The sequence below is a fragment of the Podarcis tiliguerta genome, assembly GCF_965153285.1.
Source record: "Podarcis tiliguerta genome assembly, chromosome: 2".
Classification (NCBI taxonomy): domain Eukaryota; kingdom Metazoa; phylum Chordata; class Lepidosauria; order Squamata; family Lacertidae; genus Podarcis; species Podarcis tiliguerta.
The window spans coordinates 66930156-66943853 of NC_139535.1; the positions used below are offsets into that span (position 1 = coordinate 66930156).

General features: G+C 41.8%; 1 protein-coding gene across 3 annotated transcripts in view; it reads left to right on the forward strand.

Moving 5' to 3' along the window:
• The window catches only part of FSTL4 (follistatin like 4), a 343973-nt gene that overhangs the window by 111456 nt on the left and 218819 nt on the right, over window positions 1-13698 (forward strand). For all 3 annotated transcript variants that reach the window (XM_083428816.1, XM_083428817.1, XM_083428818.1), the window contains exon 4: window positions 4644-4892. In XM_083428816.1, the coding sequence (XP_083284942.1) occupies window positions 4644-4892 (249 nt within the window). The remainder of the gene's footprint in view (window positions 1-4643; window positions 4893-13698) is intronic.

The following is a 13698-nucleotide window of genomic DNA, read 5'->3' on the forward strand; positions in this document are numbered from 1 at the left end:
TGGCACCTCAGGTTAAGAACGGGCCTCCAGAACGAAATAAGTTCTTAACCTGAGGTACCACTGTACTTGTGAAGTCTGCACACGGAAAGAGACAGTGGAGTTGTACTGCTTGCCCTGTCCCTGAGGCCACATGACCCTACTGTGCACATATTATGTGCCAAATGGCCCACTACAGGCATAGCCTTCATCAGGAACTGGAATTACAGGACACGGCATCTCCTCAGACATCCATGCTCAATATGTGGTCATGAGCAAACAGGGTCAGATGGAGGCACATGACATCAGGGGCAGTGGTGTTGTTCTGCTCCTCCTTCCTATGTGAGGGGCACCTCCATGTCAATCAGGTGAAAGGAACCTTTGTCCTTACCACAGTGGTCTTCCTAATGCAGTGCTTTAGTTTCGCTTGAGTTTCCCAGTTGGGGTGAATAACAGTCATTCACTCATGGGGTAGGGCAAGTAAAAACTGCATGCACTTGAGCCACTATTTGGGTAGTGGCTTAGCCTGCTTCCTGATAGCACTAACCACTGAGAGTCAATGTTGTCCCTAACAACATAGCTTCCTTCTGGGTTCTGCTTCTTGGTCATGCCAACATGTGATGAATCACGTTAGGAGTTTGCTTCTATCATCATCCTCATTATCATCACCAATGATGACGTAGCACCATCAATTACACTTTATGGAATAGTGCAGGTCAATGAAATCCAGGGAAGCAGAGGGTACAGTTATCAGAGAGAAGAGGAAGGAAGGGAGCGAGGGTCCAAATATGTCCTGGGAGCTTTTTTAGATGATTAAAAAAAAAAAATCAGAGTGTGAGACTACCATGGACAGACTGTCCCAAGTCTACAACCCAACCAAAATCAAGTTTGAGTGCCCACAGTTCTCTTTTAAAATAGAGCCCTTTATATGACTGTTAGCTGTGCTGATCTTTTTCTGCAGGGCTTTTGTGCTTTAGCACTGGCACAATGTGTTCTGACAAATGTACAGTATACACTGTAATTGTACATGACCTTTGCAATCAAGCCATGCACAGGTTACAGTATTAGCAGTCCCATGGATATTGTTGCAGGGGCATGCTGAACAATTAGTAAAGTGAATAAAGGATATTCAGATGTGCCACTTAGGGACTGTAATTTTTATGCCACTTGGAGACACTTTGACCTTCTAGTTTATTATGATTCAAGAAAAAATGTCAATATTTCTCAGCCTGCCAAGGTTGGTGGGAATTTTAATAAGCTATTGAGTAGAGAAGTTAATCCTCCAATAACAGATTCCTTGCCTTTGAATCTACAGTGTTGAAAATTAAGCTTTAACTACAGCTGGAGGAAACGTGGGATTTTGTTTTCATTTTTTACATATAAAGCTGTTGACTGATGTTGCATTTCCATATTATAACTCACTTCAGTCGGCAGGGGCTTTGGAGCCCCTACCTTTGGCATGGAAGCATTTTTGTACTACATTATAATGGTGGAAAAGATGATAATGCAGTAACAACAGAAGGATTAAAGCTTGCAGTAAATTGCAAACTAACCTTTCTGTTTTGATTAGTCCTTTTGCAACATGCTTTTGTAATGCTCTACATTATGCTTATTACAATTAACGTTGCACAGTAATCTTCTAATTTCGAAAAACTTGGATAATTGAGTAAAATGCTAGTTATTAATTTTTGAACAGTACCTTCATTGGGAAATCCTTTTCTGTATCCATTTCTACTAATAGCTGTAAGCCTTCTGCTCTCTGAAACATCAGGTCCCACATTATTAGAGACTAACTTTTTTTGGGTTAGGATTTCAGTGTCATCCAATCTTTTTGTGGCACTACCTGAAAGATACGGGAATCAAATGGCATAAATATGAACCTGTGTCTAAACCCTGGTATAAATATGAACATGAGAACCTGCATGATATACATGTCAACATGTATAAACTTGGTCAATATCTCCTGGACAAGTAAGGTTGGAGGCAATCTTTTCCCAAGAACTTAAGGTGATATAATAGAGCTAGTCAGTGCTGTCTGCATACAGCTTATTTTGTTCAGCCTTAATCTCTAGTCAAACAAGTTTTGTGAGTGTTAGAAGTGTTTCAAAAACCAGTAACAAGAGAATGCCAAAATAAACAATATGTATGTATGGCTCTCAGATCACAGTCAAATGTCTTCAAATTGCTATGTGTATCCAACCTATATTTTCATCCTTGGAAACTCATCCAACAATAGAGTGTGCCCATTGTCAGCTGATAGGGACGCGGGTGGCGCTGTGGGTTAAAGCCTCAGCACCTAGGACTTGCCGATTGAAAGGTCGGCGGTTCGAATCCCCGTGGCGGGGTGCGCTCCCGTCGTTCGGTCCCAGAGCCTGCCAACCTAGCAGTTCAAAAGCACCCTCGGGTGCAAGTAGATAAATAGGGACTGCTTACCAGCAGGAAGGTAAACGGCGTTCCGTGTGCTGCGCTGGCTCGCCAGATGCAGCTTGTCACGCTGGCCACGTGACCCGGAAGTGTCTGCAGACAGCGCTGGCTCCCGGCCTTTAGAGTGAGATGAGCGCACAACCCTAGAGTCTGGCAAGACTGGCCCGTACGGGCAGGGGCACCTTTACCTTTTATTGTCAGCTGAATGCCTCCTAATTAGTCTTCATTACATTAAAGCAGGTGTAGAGTGCCCTCCAGATGTTGTTGGACTACAATTCCCATCATCCCTTATCAGACACGCCGGTGGGCCTGATGGGAGTTGTGGTCCAACAACATTTGGAGGGCACTTCATGGTTAGCCTCCTCAAAGAACCCAATGTGACCTTGTCTGGTTTTGTGACACCAGTTTTATGCTGTTCAGAACACAATAATCTTTTCACTTTACGAACAAAAGTTTCCTATTGATATCAGGCACATTGCTGCGTATACAGACACAACTTTATTGAAATCACGAGGTTGCTATGTTGTAATTACGGTATTTAATCACTGAGGCTTTAGTTTGTCACATGGCTTAGCCACCTGTTTATTCATTATTTATTTCAATAATTTATCTACCACTTAATTACAGCGGACGGGATTCAGCTCAGTTGCTGGCATGCATAGAATGCATTGCCCATTCAGACAATAGGACTTCTGTCCCTCTCATCCTTCCTATACCCCTTAAATCTGTTCTAGAGTGCTGGGCAGAAGTGTGGTTTTGCAAGCAGATCTCATTCTCTATGTGAATACCATACTTAGCATTATGTTGAATTCCACCCAATCGTCTCTAAGCAGTGTACAAGTAATTCAATACAGTAAATATAAAAAATCAGTTTAAAATATAAAATCAGAAATCAGTTAAAATGCTCAAGGGAAGGAATAAAGTATTCAGTAGATGCCAGATGTTCAACAGGGAGGCCCTTCTGACCTCAAGTGGGAAAGAGTTCCATAAAATTGGGTCCACAATACTGAACACACAGCTCCTGGTGGATATAAGCTACTTATGCTAGCAATGGGAGGTCCAATACATTACAGTGAATACCCTAAGATCTCAGGTGGTTTTTGAGATATTCTGGACTCAGATTAATGACCTTATAATTTTACACAGAAACCCTGAGGCTGACCTGGTAGCATATGGGCAGCCAGCACAAACATTTGAGCAATAATCTGTCCTCATCAGCAGCCTAGTCTCAGTGTTTTGCACCAGTTTGCAGCCTCTAGACCAGCTCAATGTATGAAGTACAAACCTAATTCTGTGTCTTTTCAAAAAGACGTGCAACATGATCATGCACATGTTTCTTCAGAAGTCCTGGGGTAGGTTCAACAGGAGGAATCCAACATAGCACTCTCATTCTATCAGTGCAAGGTTTTCTGCACGCACAACAGAACATTCTCCTCTTCTCCTCCTGCCCCCCTACATCTGTTCTAGGGGTTCTCCCAACCCTCTGGAGCAGATTTGGCATGCACAGTGGAAGGGGGAGGGAGTCCTGTTGCGGAGGCAGAAATCCTTACACTGATGGGACACGGTAGTTAGATACCACTCAATGAAATTGAATCCCTAGTAAATATGCTGACATTGCAGCCTTTAAATGTCAGAAATGTTTTAATGCTGAAGACCTACTAAGCATGCTGATAGTGAAATGACAAAGGAGCCAGGTTGCTTGTCTGTCACTGTTAACGGTGAGTCTTGGCCCAGAATAGTTCAAGAGATGAAAGTGGAACCTAACTTCCAAGTCAAAGAGATGTCTAGAGAGTGATCTACTAGAAAGGTGGTCTATGCATATGGCTAATGAATTTAACTTTTAAAATCAGCAAGTAAATAATATATAGACACCAACCAAAGACTTGACATGCTGCATGCAAGAGGCTCCTTTCACACAGTGCCCTCCTCATGTCAGCACATAGGCTCTCTGATCAGATCTTCGCTGAACCCATGTTGGTCATAGGTTGAGACTGTTGGGCAGGTTGGCATTGGGGTGGTGCCAATGAATGAAGCCTTCCATCATGTGCATATGCCTTCCATCAGTGAATATGTGGAGCACAGTGGGTGAAAATGGTGACACAGTCTCTGTGATATCTGTCTGACACAGCTTTGGAAAAGTATTTTGGCTATTAAAGTATGTTGCAGTGTTCCCTTGTTACTCAGCTTGGAGTTGTTAACACCAAAACTTTTGTTTCCTCCCACCCGCTGTTCTCCTTTTCCAGTGCTTTATGGGCAAGATGGCCTCCATGCATCATGTGAACAGAAGTACTGTGGCCGGGGAAGCAAGTGCGTTGTGAACAAGGAGACAGATAAGCCCGAATGTAGATGCATAGATGACTGCAAGCCCAGTTATATGCCGGTGTGTGGATCTGATGGCAAATTCTATGAGAATCACTGTGAACTTCATCGAGCATCCTGCTTGCAAAGGAAGAAAATCTACATTATTCACAGCAAAGACTGCTTCTTCAAAGGTAGGACTTTCTGCATGATAAACCAAATCTGGAGAATACATGTCACCTACATTCCCTTGTCAGATGATGCACTATGTTTAATTCTATAGAAAATGCAAATGCAAAGGATTACATCAAATAGATAAGTCCACAACCGTTATTAAAAAGGAATTGATCTATGAACTAATAGAGAACTGAGTTATTTGCATATACTGTATATTAAGCATATTACAGTATCAAGCAAATTTCCAATCAAGCAATCATTTGCTGTTTTGTTAATCTATGAAACTTAAAAATAAAATAAAATAATTCGTGCTTAATAGCTGGAAAAAGTGGTGGTCAGTGCCAAGTACTGTTAGGATTTTTTTCTGCATAGATCAGAGAGGTATAATTGTGTTGTCCCTAAAGGTAGAGAATATGTAAATGTATATCCCCCCCCCAATAATGTTGCAAGCTTTTGAACTCTACAAACATTTTTCAAGGAAAGGTGCTCAGAGCAAAAGGGAAATAAGATGATATAAGTCCTTACACAGTCACGCTAAGAGCTGACTTACATGAGAAGCAGGACACAGTAAGACACCCTCTAAGGGTCAGCCATATTATTTAAAATGGCTTTTTTTTTTTTTTTTACTGTGTGCTGTTCCCACCCCCATTTGTACTTTTAGCATGTGGGCAATCATTGCTGAGAGACATGCCCTTTTGGCATGGTTCTGGTGAACAGAAAGCATAAATAGGGCTCTTGTTGTGACATGTTAGTGTACTTGCTTATTCTTTACCATTCTTCTTTATTATGGTGGCCATGTGTGCCTCTTCAGCCCAAAGCTACAGACACCTGTGATTATGAATAGACAGAACAGATTCACGTTCTATTAGTTCTTTGTGCCAACTTGAATTTGACTAGGAACAAGCCCTTCGTCCAACTAGAATCAATGAGAGCAACTGAGGATAACAAGGACAGATCTCTGCCAGAAGGAATTTTCTTCCTCCAGAGGCTTACATCCTCTGTGATTTATCTGTATTGCTTTCTAGCCATCTAAGGAAAGGAAATTTCTACAGATTAAACCAGGGACCAGGAACCTGTGATTCATCACATGGTGTTGCATTCAAATTTCCATCATGGCCAATTTCCAGCTAGCATGGCCAATGGCCAGAGATAATAAGAGCTGCAGTCTCAGTAGTGGGGATGGAGGGTTGGAAAAAATATTCACATCTAGCAATCCGTGCTCTTCTTTGGTTTCAGATAGTACATGGGTAAAAGGTAAAGGGACCCCTGACCATTAGGTCCAGTCGTGACCGACTCTGGGGTTGCGGCGCTCATCTCGCTTTATTGGCCGAGGGAGCTGGTGTTTGTCCGCAGACAGCTTCCGGATCATGTGGCCAGCATGACTAAGCTGCTTCTGGCGAACCAGAGCTGCACACAGAAACGCCGCTTACCTTCCTGCTGGTGTGGTACCTATTTATCTACTTGCACTTTGATGTGCTTTCGAACTGCTAGGTTGGCAGGAGCAGGGACTGAGCAACGGGAGCTCACCCCGTCACGGGGATTCGAACTGCCAACGTTCTGATTGGCAAGTCCTAAGCTCTGTGGTTTAACCCACAGCGCCACCTGCGTCCCTTAGTACATGGGTAGACGAGTCTAAAAAGCCCAGGATTCAAATTTTCACGGCTCTCTAGCAGCTAGGGTGGCTTATTGACCAAAAGTAATGTATTTAGTGTTAATTCTGGAAGTGTATACTTGAGTCTTACCACACTAAGCCTCAGTGGCAAAAGTAGCAATATTCACTAAAATGTTTTTCTTTAAAAAAAAAAATCAAATACTTTATTATATGCACTTCACAAGTAATGATAAGCGTAGAAGAACGGCCTGCTTTGTGGCTAGTCAACATAGTTGCAGGTCAGGGGATCGTGGCCTGCTGTGAAACTTACAAGGTGATATTAGATAGCCCACTTATGCATACCCTCCAACATTTCTCCAATGAAAATAGGGACATCCCATTCCATTATGATAAGTTTACTGTTTATACCCCACACATCTTATTGGGTTGCCCCAGCACTCTGGGCAGCTTCCAACACATATAAAAACATAATAAAACATAAAAAAATAGGGACACTTGGAACGTATGCTCATACCCAGTGCTTTTTTTCTGGGGGGGCGCAGGAGTACGCATACCACCAAACATTTTGTAAATCTAAGTTTGGCCTCATTGAGGGGCAGTATTTGAATATGAGTAGGAAAACGAGAGTACCCCTAAACATTTTTAGGGGGGAAAGCATTTCTGATACCCCATCATTGAAATATTATCCAAAATGTATTTAGGCAGAGGTTGTGTCTTACTAGCACCAAGAAGCTTAAAATCAATTTAGCAGCATGCTCCGTCACCTTTTTAAAAAAGTCCTCCAAAACATATTTTTACAGGAAATGGCATTTGCCAGTTGTACGATTTGTCATACAAGGCATGATCTAAAAAATGTTAAGCACTTTTTAAAAGCATTGTTAAATGAATATCTCTTCGCTCCCACTGAAATTGATTAGATTGAAAAGTTCTTAATGTTGGTGTAGAATGCCTGTTTTGTTTTCTTAGTGCATGTATTAACCAGACTACAATCTATGACTGTTTGTGTAAGATTAAGCAGATGGGAGTCTCTTTGTGGGCCTTTTGCACTTGGACTTCTTCAGTGCAAATGAAATTCCCTATGGAACATGATCTGACTGACACCCCTGCAAATTGAATTCCTTTTCTGACATAGTTATTCAATATCCAAGTGACAAATCTCATGCCCTTTGCACATAACTAGAGGTCAAGAACATTGATAGTGTGCCAGAGGCACCCAATGAGTGACGCCAAAGCTGGGCTCCACCATCTCGGTTTTCATAATACTTTTCTGCATGTTTTTGGGCTTGGTGGTGGAGTGGGAACTTGTGGGAAGTTTTATCGGAAATAATTGAGGTTGGTTTTATCAGAAACCATAGACAGATGTAGTGGTGTGAACCCAGGAAAGTGTCTGTATTCTGTGCAAAACACAAAACAATGCTGCGCACTAGAGAAATCTGTGTGGTTTGGTTCTTCTTTGTATTCCAGCCACACACTTTAAGTACAAGGGCATCAGCAGCATATTTGCAAATTGTTGGTGAATGGTTTGTTGCTCTTTTGACAGGTATATAATACTCCTCTCCAAAAAGGAGAATGACCAGTGTTAAGAAGTTCATATGTGAGATTTCCACCCTGGAGTAACATGGAATAAATCCATTAAGGCTACAATCCTATACACTTTTACTTGGGCATAAACCCTGTTACGCTCAGTGGGGCTTACTTTTGAGAAGACATGCTTAGGATTGCACTGGATGTAAATGTCAAGAGAGACCATTGCAATCTTGTGAGCATTTTTTAAAAAAAGCAGTTTGATACATATCCCTTCTTATAGTTTTCTGTTGCAAGCAAATTCCAGCTTGAATTTTGCTACTTCCTAGAAAAGTCAGATATTGGGAAAACTCATTCTTATGTGTTTGTTAATGTTCTCACCTGTGTTTTTTCTTTCTTTCTGTGAGACCTGACCCAGATTTGTGGCTGCTTCTAAAATTAAGTTATCTACCTTTTATATGTTATGCACGTAAAGTGTGAATGTGACAAATGTGTTTGCAGGCATCCTCAAAACTAGTTGGGATTGACTCATGGTTCCTGTGGGTTACCTGCTTAGCGAACTGGAGTTTGCTGCTGCATAATGTGTGAAGTAGGCACAACACATACTGTATTCAGTTTCTTCTTGTAGGAATTGTTTCTAGTAGATGCTGGCGGGCATGTTTGTTTTTAAAACATCTATCTATGAGTCAATCTATGAGTCAATCTCCTCTTGAGGGCCTATGTAAAAAAAAAAAGGTGGTCATTTTCGTAAGTCTGTGTGAGGATTCCGTTTCCTGATTTGATTATTTGGATTCAGGATCTGAACTGAATGCAATTGAGGAACTGGTGGAATACATGCTCAGATTTGCATGATGTGAGGATGAATGTTTTGAGCAGAGCAATTCTAGATAGATGTAGAATGGACCAACAATAATAACCAGAGAAGAGACAGTTGCTTTAGCAGAGGTAGATGATAATAACATTAGAAAAACCCTGCTGCATCAAACCAAAGGCCTATCTGGACAAGCATCCTGTTCTCACAGTGGCCAACCAGAGCATTAACCAATATTTGATCAGGAAAAAACTTTTGTTCCTTTCTCCTACTTTCTCCCTCCCTTCACGTACTATAATTGAAATTATGCCCTTAAGAGGCTTTGACTTTGCCCTTTGAAAATTAACCCTAGTTGCCATCGAAAGTCAAACTGTCCTCTTAGTTTTACATTAAACTTTTGCATTCCTGTTTAATAAAACATATATTGAAATACTATTTTAAATAAACAAATTTGTTGTTTAGTCGTGTCCAACTAAATTATGCCTAAAATTGTGGTTCACATCATCCTAGCAATTCATGGAGGAGCATGAAGTCTCATGGAGAGCAACATACCTTATTGGACACCATTTAGTTTCCTTTGAAACAAATTCTGTGCCTCCTGCAGAAGATGTTACGGTTAATTAGAAATGCAATTATCTGATTATAGATTGGTTTTATGAAATGTAACGTCTGCCCCCACCCCCATTAGCTGAAGTTAATATATCCCATTTGTTCATGATTCTAATTATCTGGATATTTTGGATTGCCTATAGGACACTTAAGGAAAAGAGGTGGAATTGTGCTCACTTTGTGAAATGGTAGAATTGCCTTCCTCAAATGCCGATACAGAGTTTAGTGGGAACAGGAGAATATCTCTTTTATTAGCTCTTGCTTCTGGTGTTAATTTATACAGCACTAAACAGAGAGATGTAAGAAGAAGAAAATGCATTTTTTAAAAGAAAAGAAAAGATAGAAGTATGCAAATACAAAGTGATTAGATGATTTAGGCAAAGTAACACCAGCCTTGTAGACCTTCTCTGTCTGATACTAGTAAATCTACAGGCAACCTCCTGTCGATTTGTTCATGCATTGTGTTCATGCATGTGTTCATGCATAGTGTGTTCATGCATAGTGTGTTCATGCATAGTGAATTCATTACAGTGGTACCTCGGGTTACATACGCTTCAGGTTACATATGCTTCAGGTTACAGACTCCGCTAACCCAGAAATAGTGCTTCAGGTTAAGAACTTTGCTTCAAGATGAGAACAGAAATTGGGCTCCGGCAGTGCGGCAGCAGCAGAAGTCCCCATTAGCTAAAGTGGTACTTCAGGTTAAGTACAGTTTCAGGTTAAGAATGGACCTCCAGAACAAATTAAGTACTTAACCCGAGGTACCACTGTAGCTACTACGCCTTCATTACAATCCAGCATCCTGGCTTCAGGGAGCTGCACAGAACCCTGGTAAAAAAGCAAGTACAGAGCCTCCATTCTTTCAACTGGCTCAGCATACAGCACACTTGGTTCTATTTCCTATCCTCACCCTGGAGCTGTTCCTGCATTGCATTAAGGACTGCTTCATAATGAGGAGCTGCAAATGCCGTGATGCTTTGTCCAAATTATACAAAGGGTCACGATTAAATTTAACATGGCATCAAATTCAGAACAGCTTGGGGTGGATTTCATGGAAATCCATGATCAATGTTAACATATGTATTACCTCGATTACATTGTGCTGCCTGAGGCAAAGCCCCAGGATCAACACTTTTAAAAAGTCTTGTTGCTAATTAAACTCCTGTTTCATCTACCCACCCTCACACCTTTCCTTTCTAGGGCTGAAATCCTATGCATGCTTACCTGGGAGTAAGTCCTATTTAACTCAGTGGGGTCTACTTTTGAGTAGTCCAACAAAGGATTTTTCTGTATATCCTTTTCCCTTCTGCCTGCCCATTAGCACACACACACACACACACACAGAGAGAGAGAGAGAGAGAGAGAGAGAGAGAGAGAGAGAGAGAGAGAGAGAGACCCCTTGCTATACTTAGGGGAGAGAAGCCCTATGAGTTTGGACTGGAAGGGAAGGGGAAGGGGAAGGAGGAAAGGAGGAGAAGGAAAAGGACAAGGAAGGGAAGCCAAAAGGATGGAGGGGAAGACAGAAGAAGAGTGGAAAAGGTAAAAGGAAGATGAAATGGCAGAGGGAGAAATCAGAAGCAAGAAGGAAAAGAAAGAGGTAGGCAGACAGAAAGAAAGCATTGTAAAGTGAAAAAAAAAAAACGAAGTTAGCTGAAAAGTGGGCACATCAATATAATATTAATAACAAACAAACAAACAAATTTATACAAAAACAAAGGCTGTCACAGTGGCCATAGCAACCACTGCTTCCTTTGCCTGTATCCTCTAATGGCCTTAACATTTTGCACAGCATGCAACAAGCCAATTCTGCGATGTGCTGCCTGAACAAACTGGCTCACTTTGCCCAGTGGCTGGATGGCTCTTTTCCATGAGTTATGTCACAGGGCTTTTTCAAACGCTTTTGTGCAAGGGTTACTGTATGGGAGCTGCCACTTAGTTCCTGCCAGTCCACATGGGAAGCTGATCAAAACATTCCCACAGCAAACCATGTGGAGGTGGGGTTTGAATACGCATGATGGCGTGAGCTCCAGTTACTGTCTCCCAGCTTCTGCCAACCTAGCAGTTCAAAAGCTCCATGATCACTGCAGATGGTGACAGCAGTCATGAAATTAAAAGACGCCTGCTCCTTGGGAGAAAGGCGATGGCAAACCTAGACAGCGTCTTAAAAAGCAGAGACATCACCTTACCAACAAAGGTCCGTATAGTTAAAGCCATGGTTTTCCCAGTAGTGATATATGGAAGGGAAAGCTGGACCATAAAGAAGGCTGATCGCCGAAGAATTGATGCTTTTGAATTATGGTGCTGGAGGAGACTCTTGAGAGTCCCATGGACTGCAAGAAGATCAAACCTATCCATTCTTAAGAAAATCAGCCCTGAGTGCTCACTGGAAGGACAGATTGTGAAGCTGAGGCTCCAATACATTGGCCACCTCATGAGAAGAGAAGACTCCCTGGAAAAGACCCTGATGCTGGGAAAGATGGAGGGCACAAGGAGAAGGGGACGACAGAGGACGAGATGGTTGGACAGTGTTCTTGAAGCTACAAACATGAGTCTGACCAAACTGCGGGAGGCAGTGGAAGACAGGAGTGCCTGGCGTGCTCTGGTCCACGGGGTCACGAAGAGTCGGACACGACTAAACGACTAAACAACAACAAGGGGAGACATGATAAAGGAACATGAAATTATGTATGCTATTGAAAAAGTGGCTATAGAATTTCTCTCTCTCACACACAACACATTAGATCTTGAAGTCAACCAGTGTAATTGATGGGCAGTAGATTCAAGATGGATAAAAGAAAGAAAAGTACTTTGTCACATAATACATAATTAGTTTTACTGCCCTGAGATGTGGTGAGGGCCATTGGTTTCAATTGCTAGTAAAAAGGAATTAGACAGATTCATAGTGGATATGCCTCTCAGTGGTTATTAGCTGTGATCACTGTTCCTGGCAACCTTTAAATTATTTGCTATGGGAATATGTGGCTGGTTTTAAATGTTTTAAATGTGTGGAGCATTTTAATTGTATTGTTGTGCTGCTTTGTTGCTACCCCAAGCTCTTTGGGAGGGAGAATGGAATAGAAATTAACTAACTAAACAGCTGTATGGAACCACCAGCTTTTGAATACAACCAAATGCAAGCTTCTGAAAGAAAGGAAGGCTTTTGCCATTGTGCCCTGCTTGTGACTATCAATAAATAACTGTCTGGCTAGCACTGGATGCATGTACAAGGTGGGGCTTTGGCTGAGTCTAACAGGGCCCTTATTACGCTCTTATGACTGAATTGCATTAGCAGAGTTAGCAGAACTCACCAGATGGGGCAGAGCTGCTATGCTGGCTTCCTGGCAGGTGGGTCACTGCTGAAGTGGGAGGAGGTCAGTGTGGTGCGAACACACTAGCAGAGCCAGTCTGGCACACCTGCCAGTGTGTGGGCACTGTGCCAACCTCCCTGTTGCCTCATTCCTCCCGGTAAGCAACAGTGATGCAGTTCCTGGGAAGTTAGTGTAGTAGCTCCACCCCAACTGGAGAGCTATTTTTGACAATTAGGATCTTCTCACTGTAGGCTACAGAATGACTTGCAGTTGCAGATCTTTGCCTCCACAGCCTACAAGTTGTGTGACCTAGTTGTATACATTGTCTGTTGGTTCAGGGTCACTGAGAAGTAAAAATAACTCACTCAAAGTTTTTTTTTTTAAAAAAAAAATTGAATGAAAGATAATGAAAAACAGCTAAAATACCCCACAGAGACACACCACACACAAATTAGACTAACAAAGATAAATGGGGAAAGAACAAAAGCAAGTGATTAGAGTACAGCATGCACTTTTACAATTTTGTTTGAGAGCATCAATTTCTATAGGAGCAACGACCCTGCAGAAAGAGAACTGGAATCAAAGGGCATTATCAAATACTGTGAAACTTACTGCTGTTAGGCACAATTATACTGGAAAAGCTCATGAAACTTCCAATCAAATATTCAATATATACCATCTGCTGCTGAAGGAAATCTTTGATACAGACTTCAGTGATAATTTTATTTTTTTTGTTAGATCAGTGGGTATTTAGACCACCTGAAATTTAATCTGTGCACATCAAACACAGGGAGCAAAATACAAATCATTTTACTGAAGAATACAGGAAGCTCCTTTATTCAGAGTCAGACCACTGGTCAGCCTAGCTCAGTATTGCTCACGGTGCCAGAAGATTTCCAGGGTTTCATACAGGAGACACTCCCAACTGGAGATGTCAGGGACTAAACCAAAGCAAATTC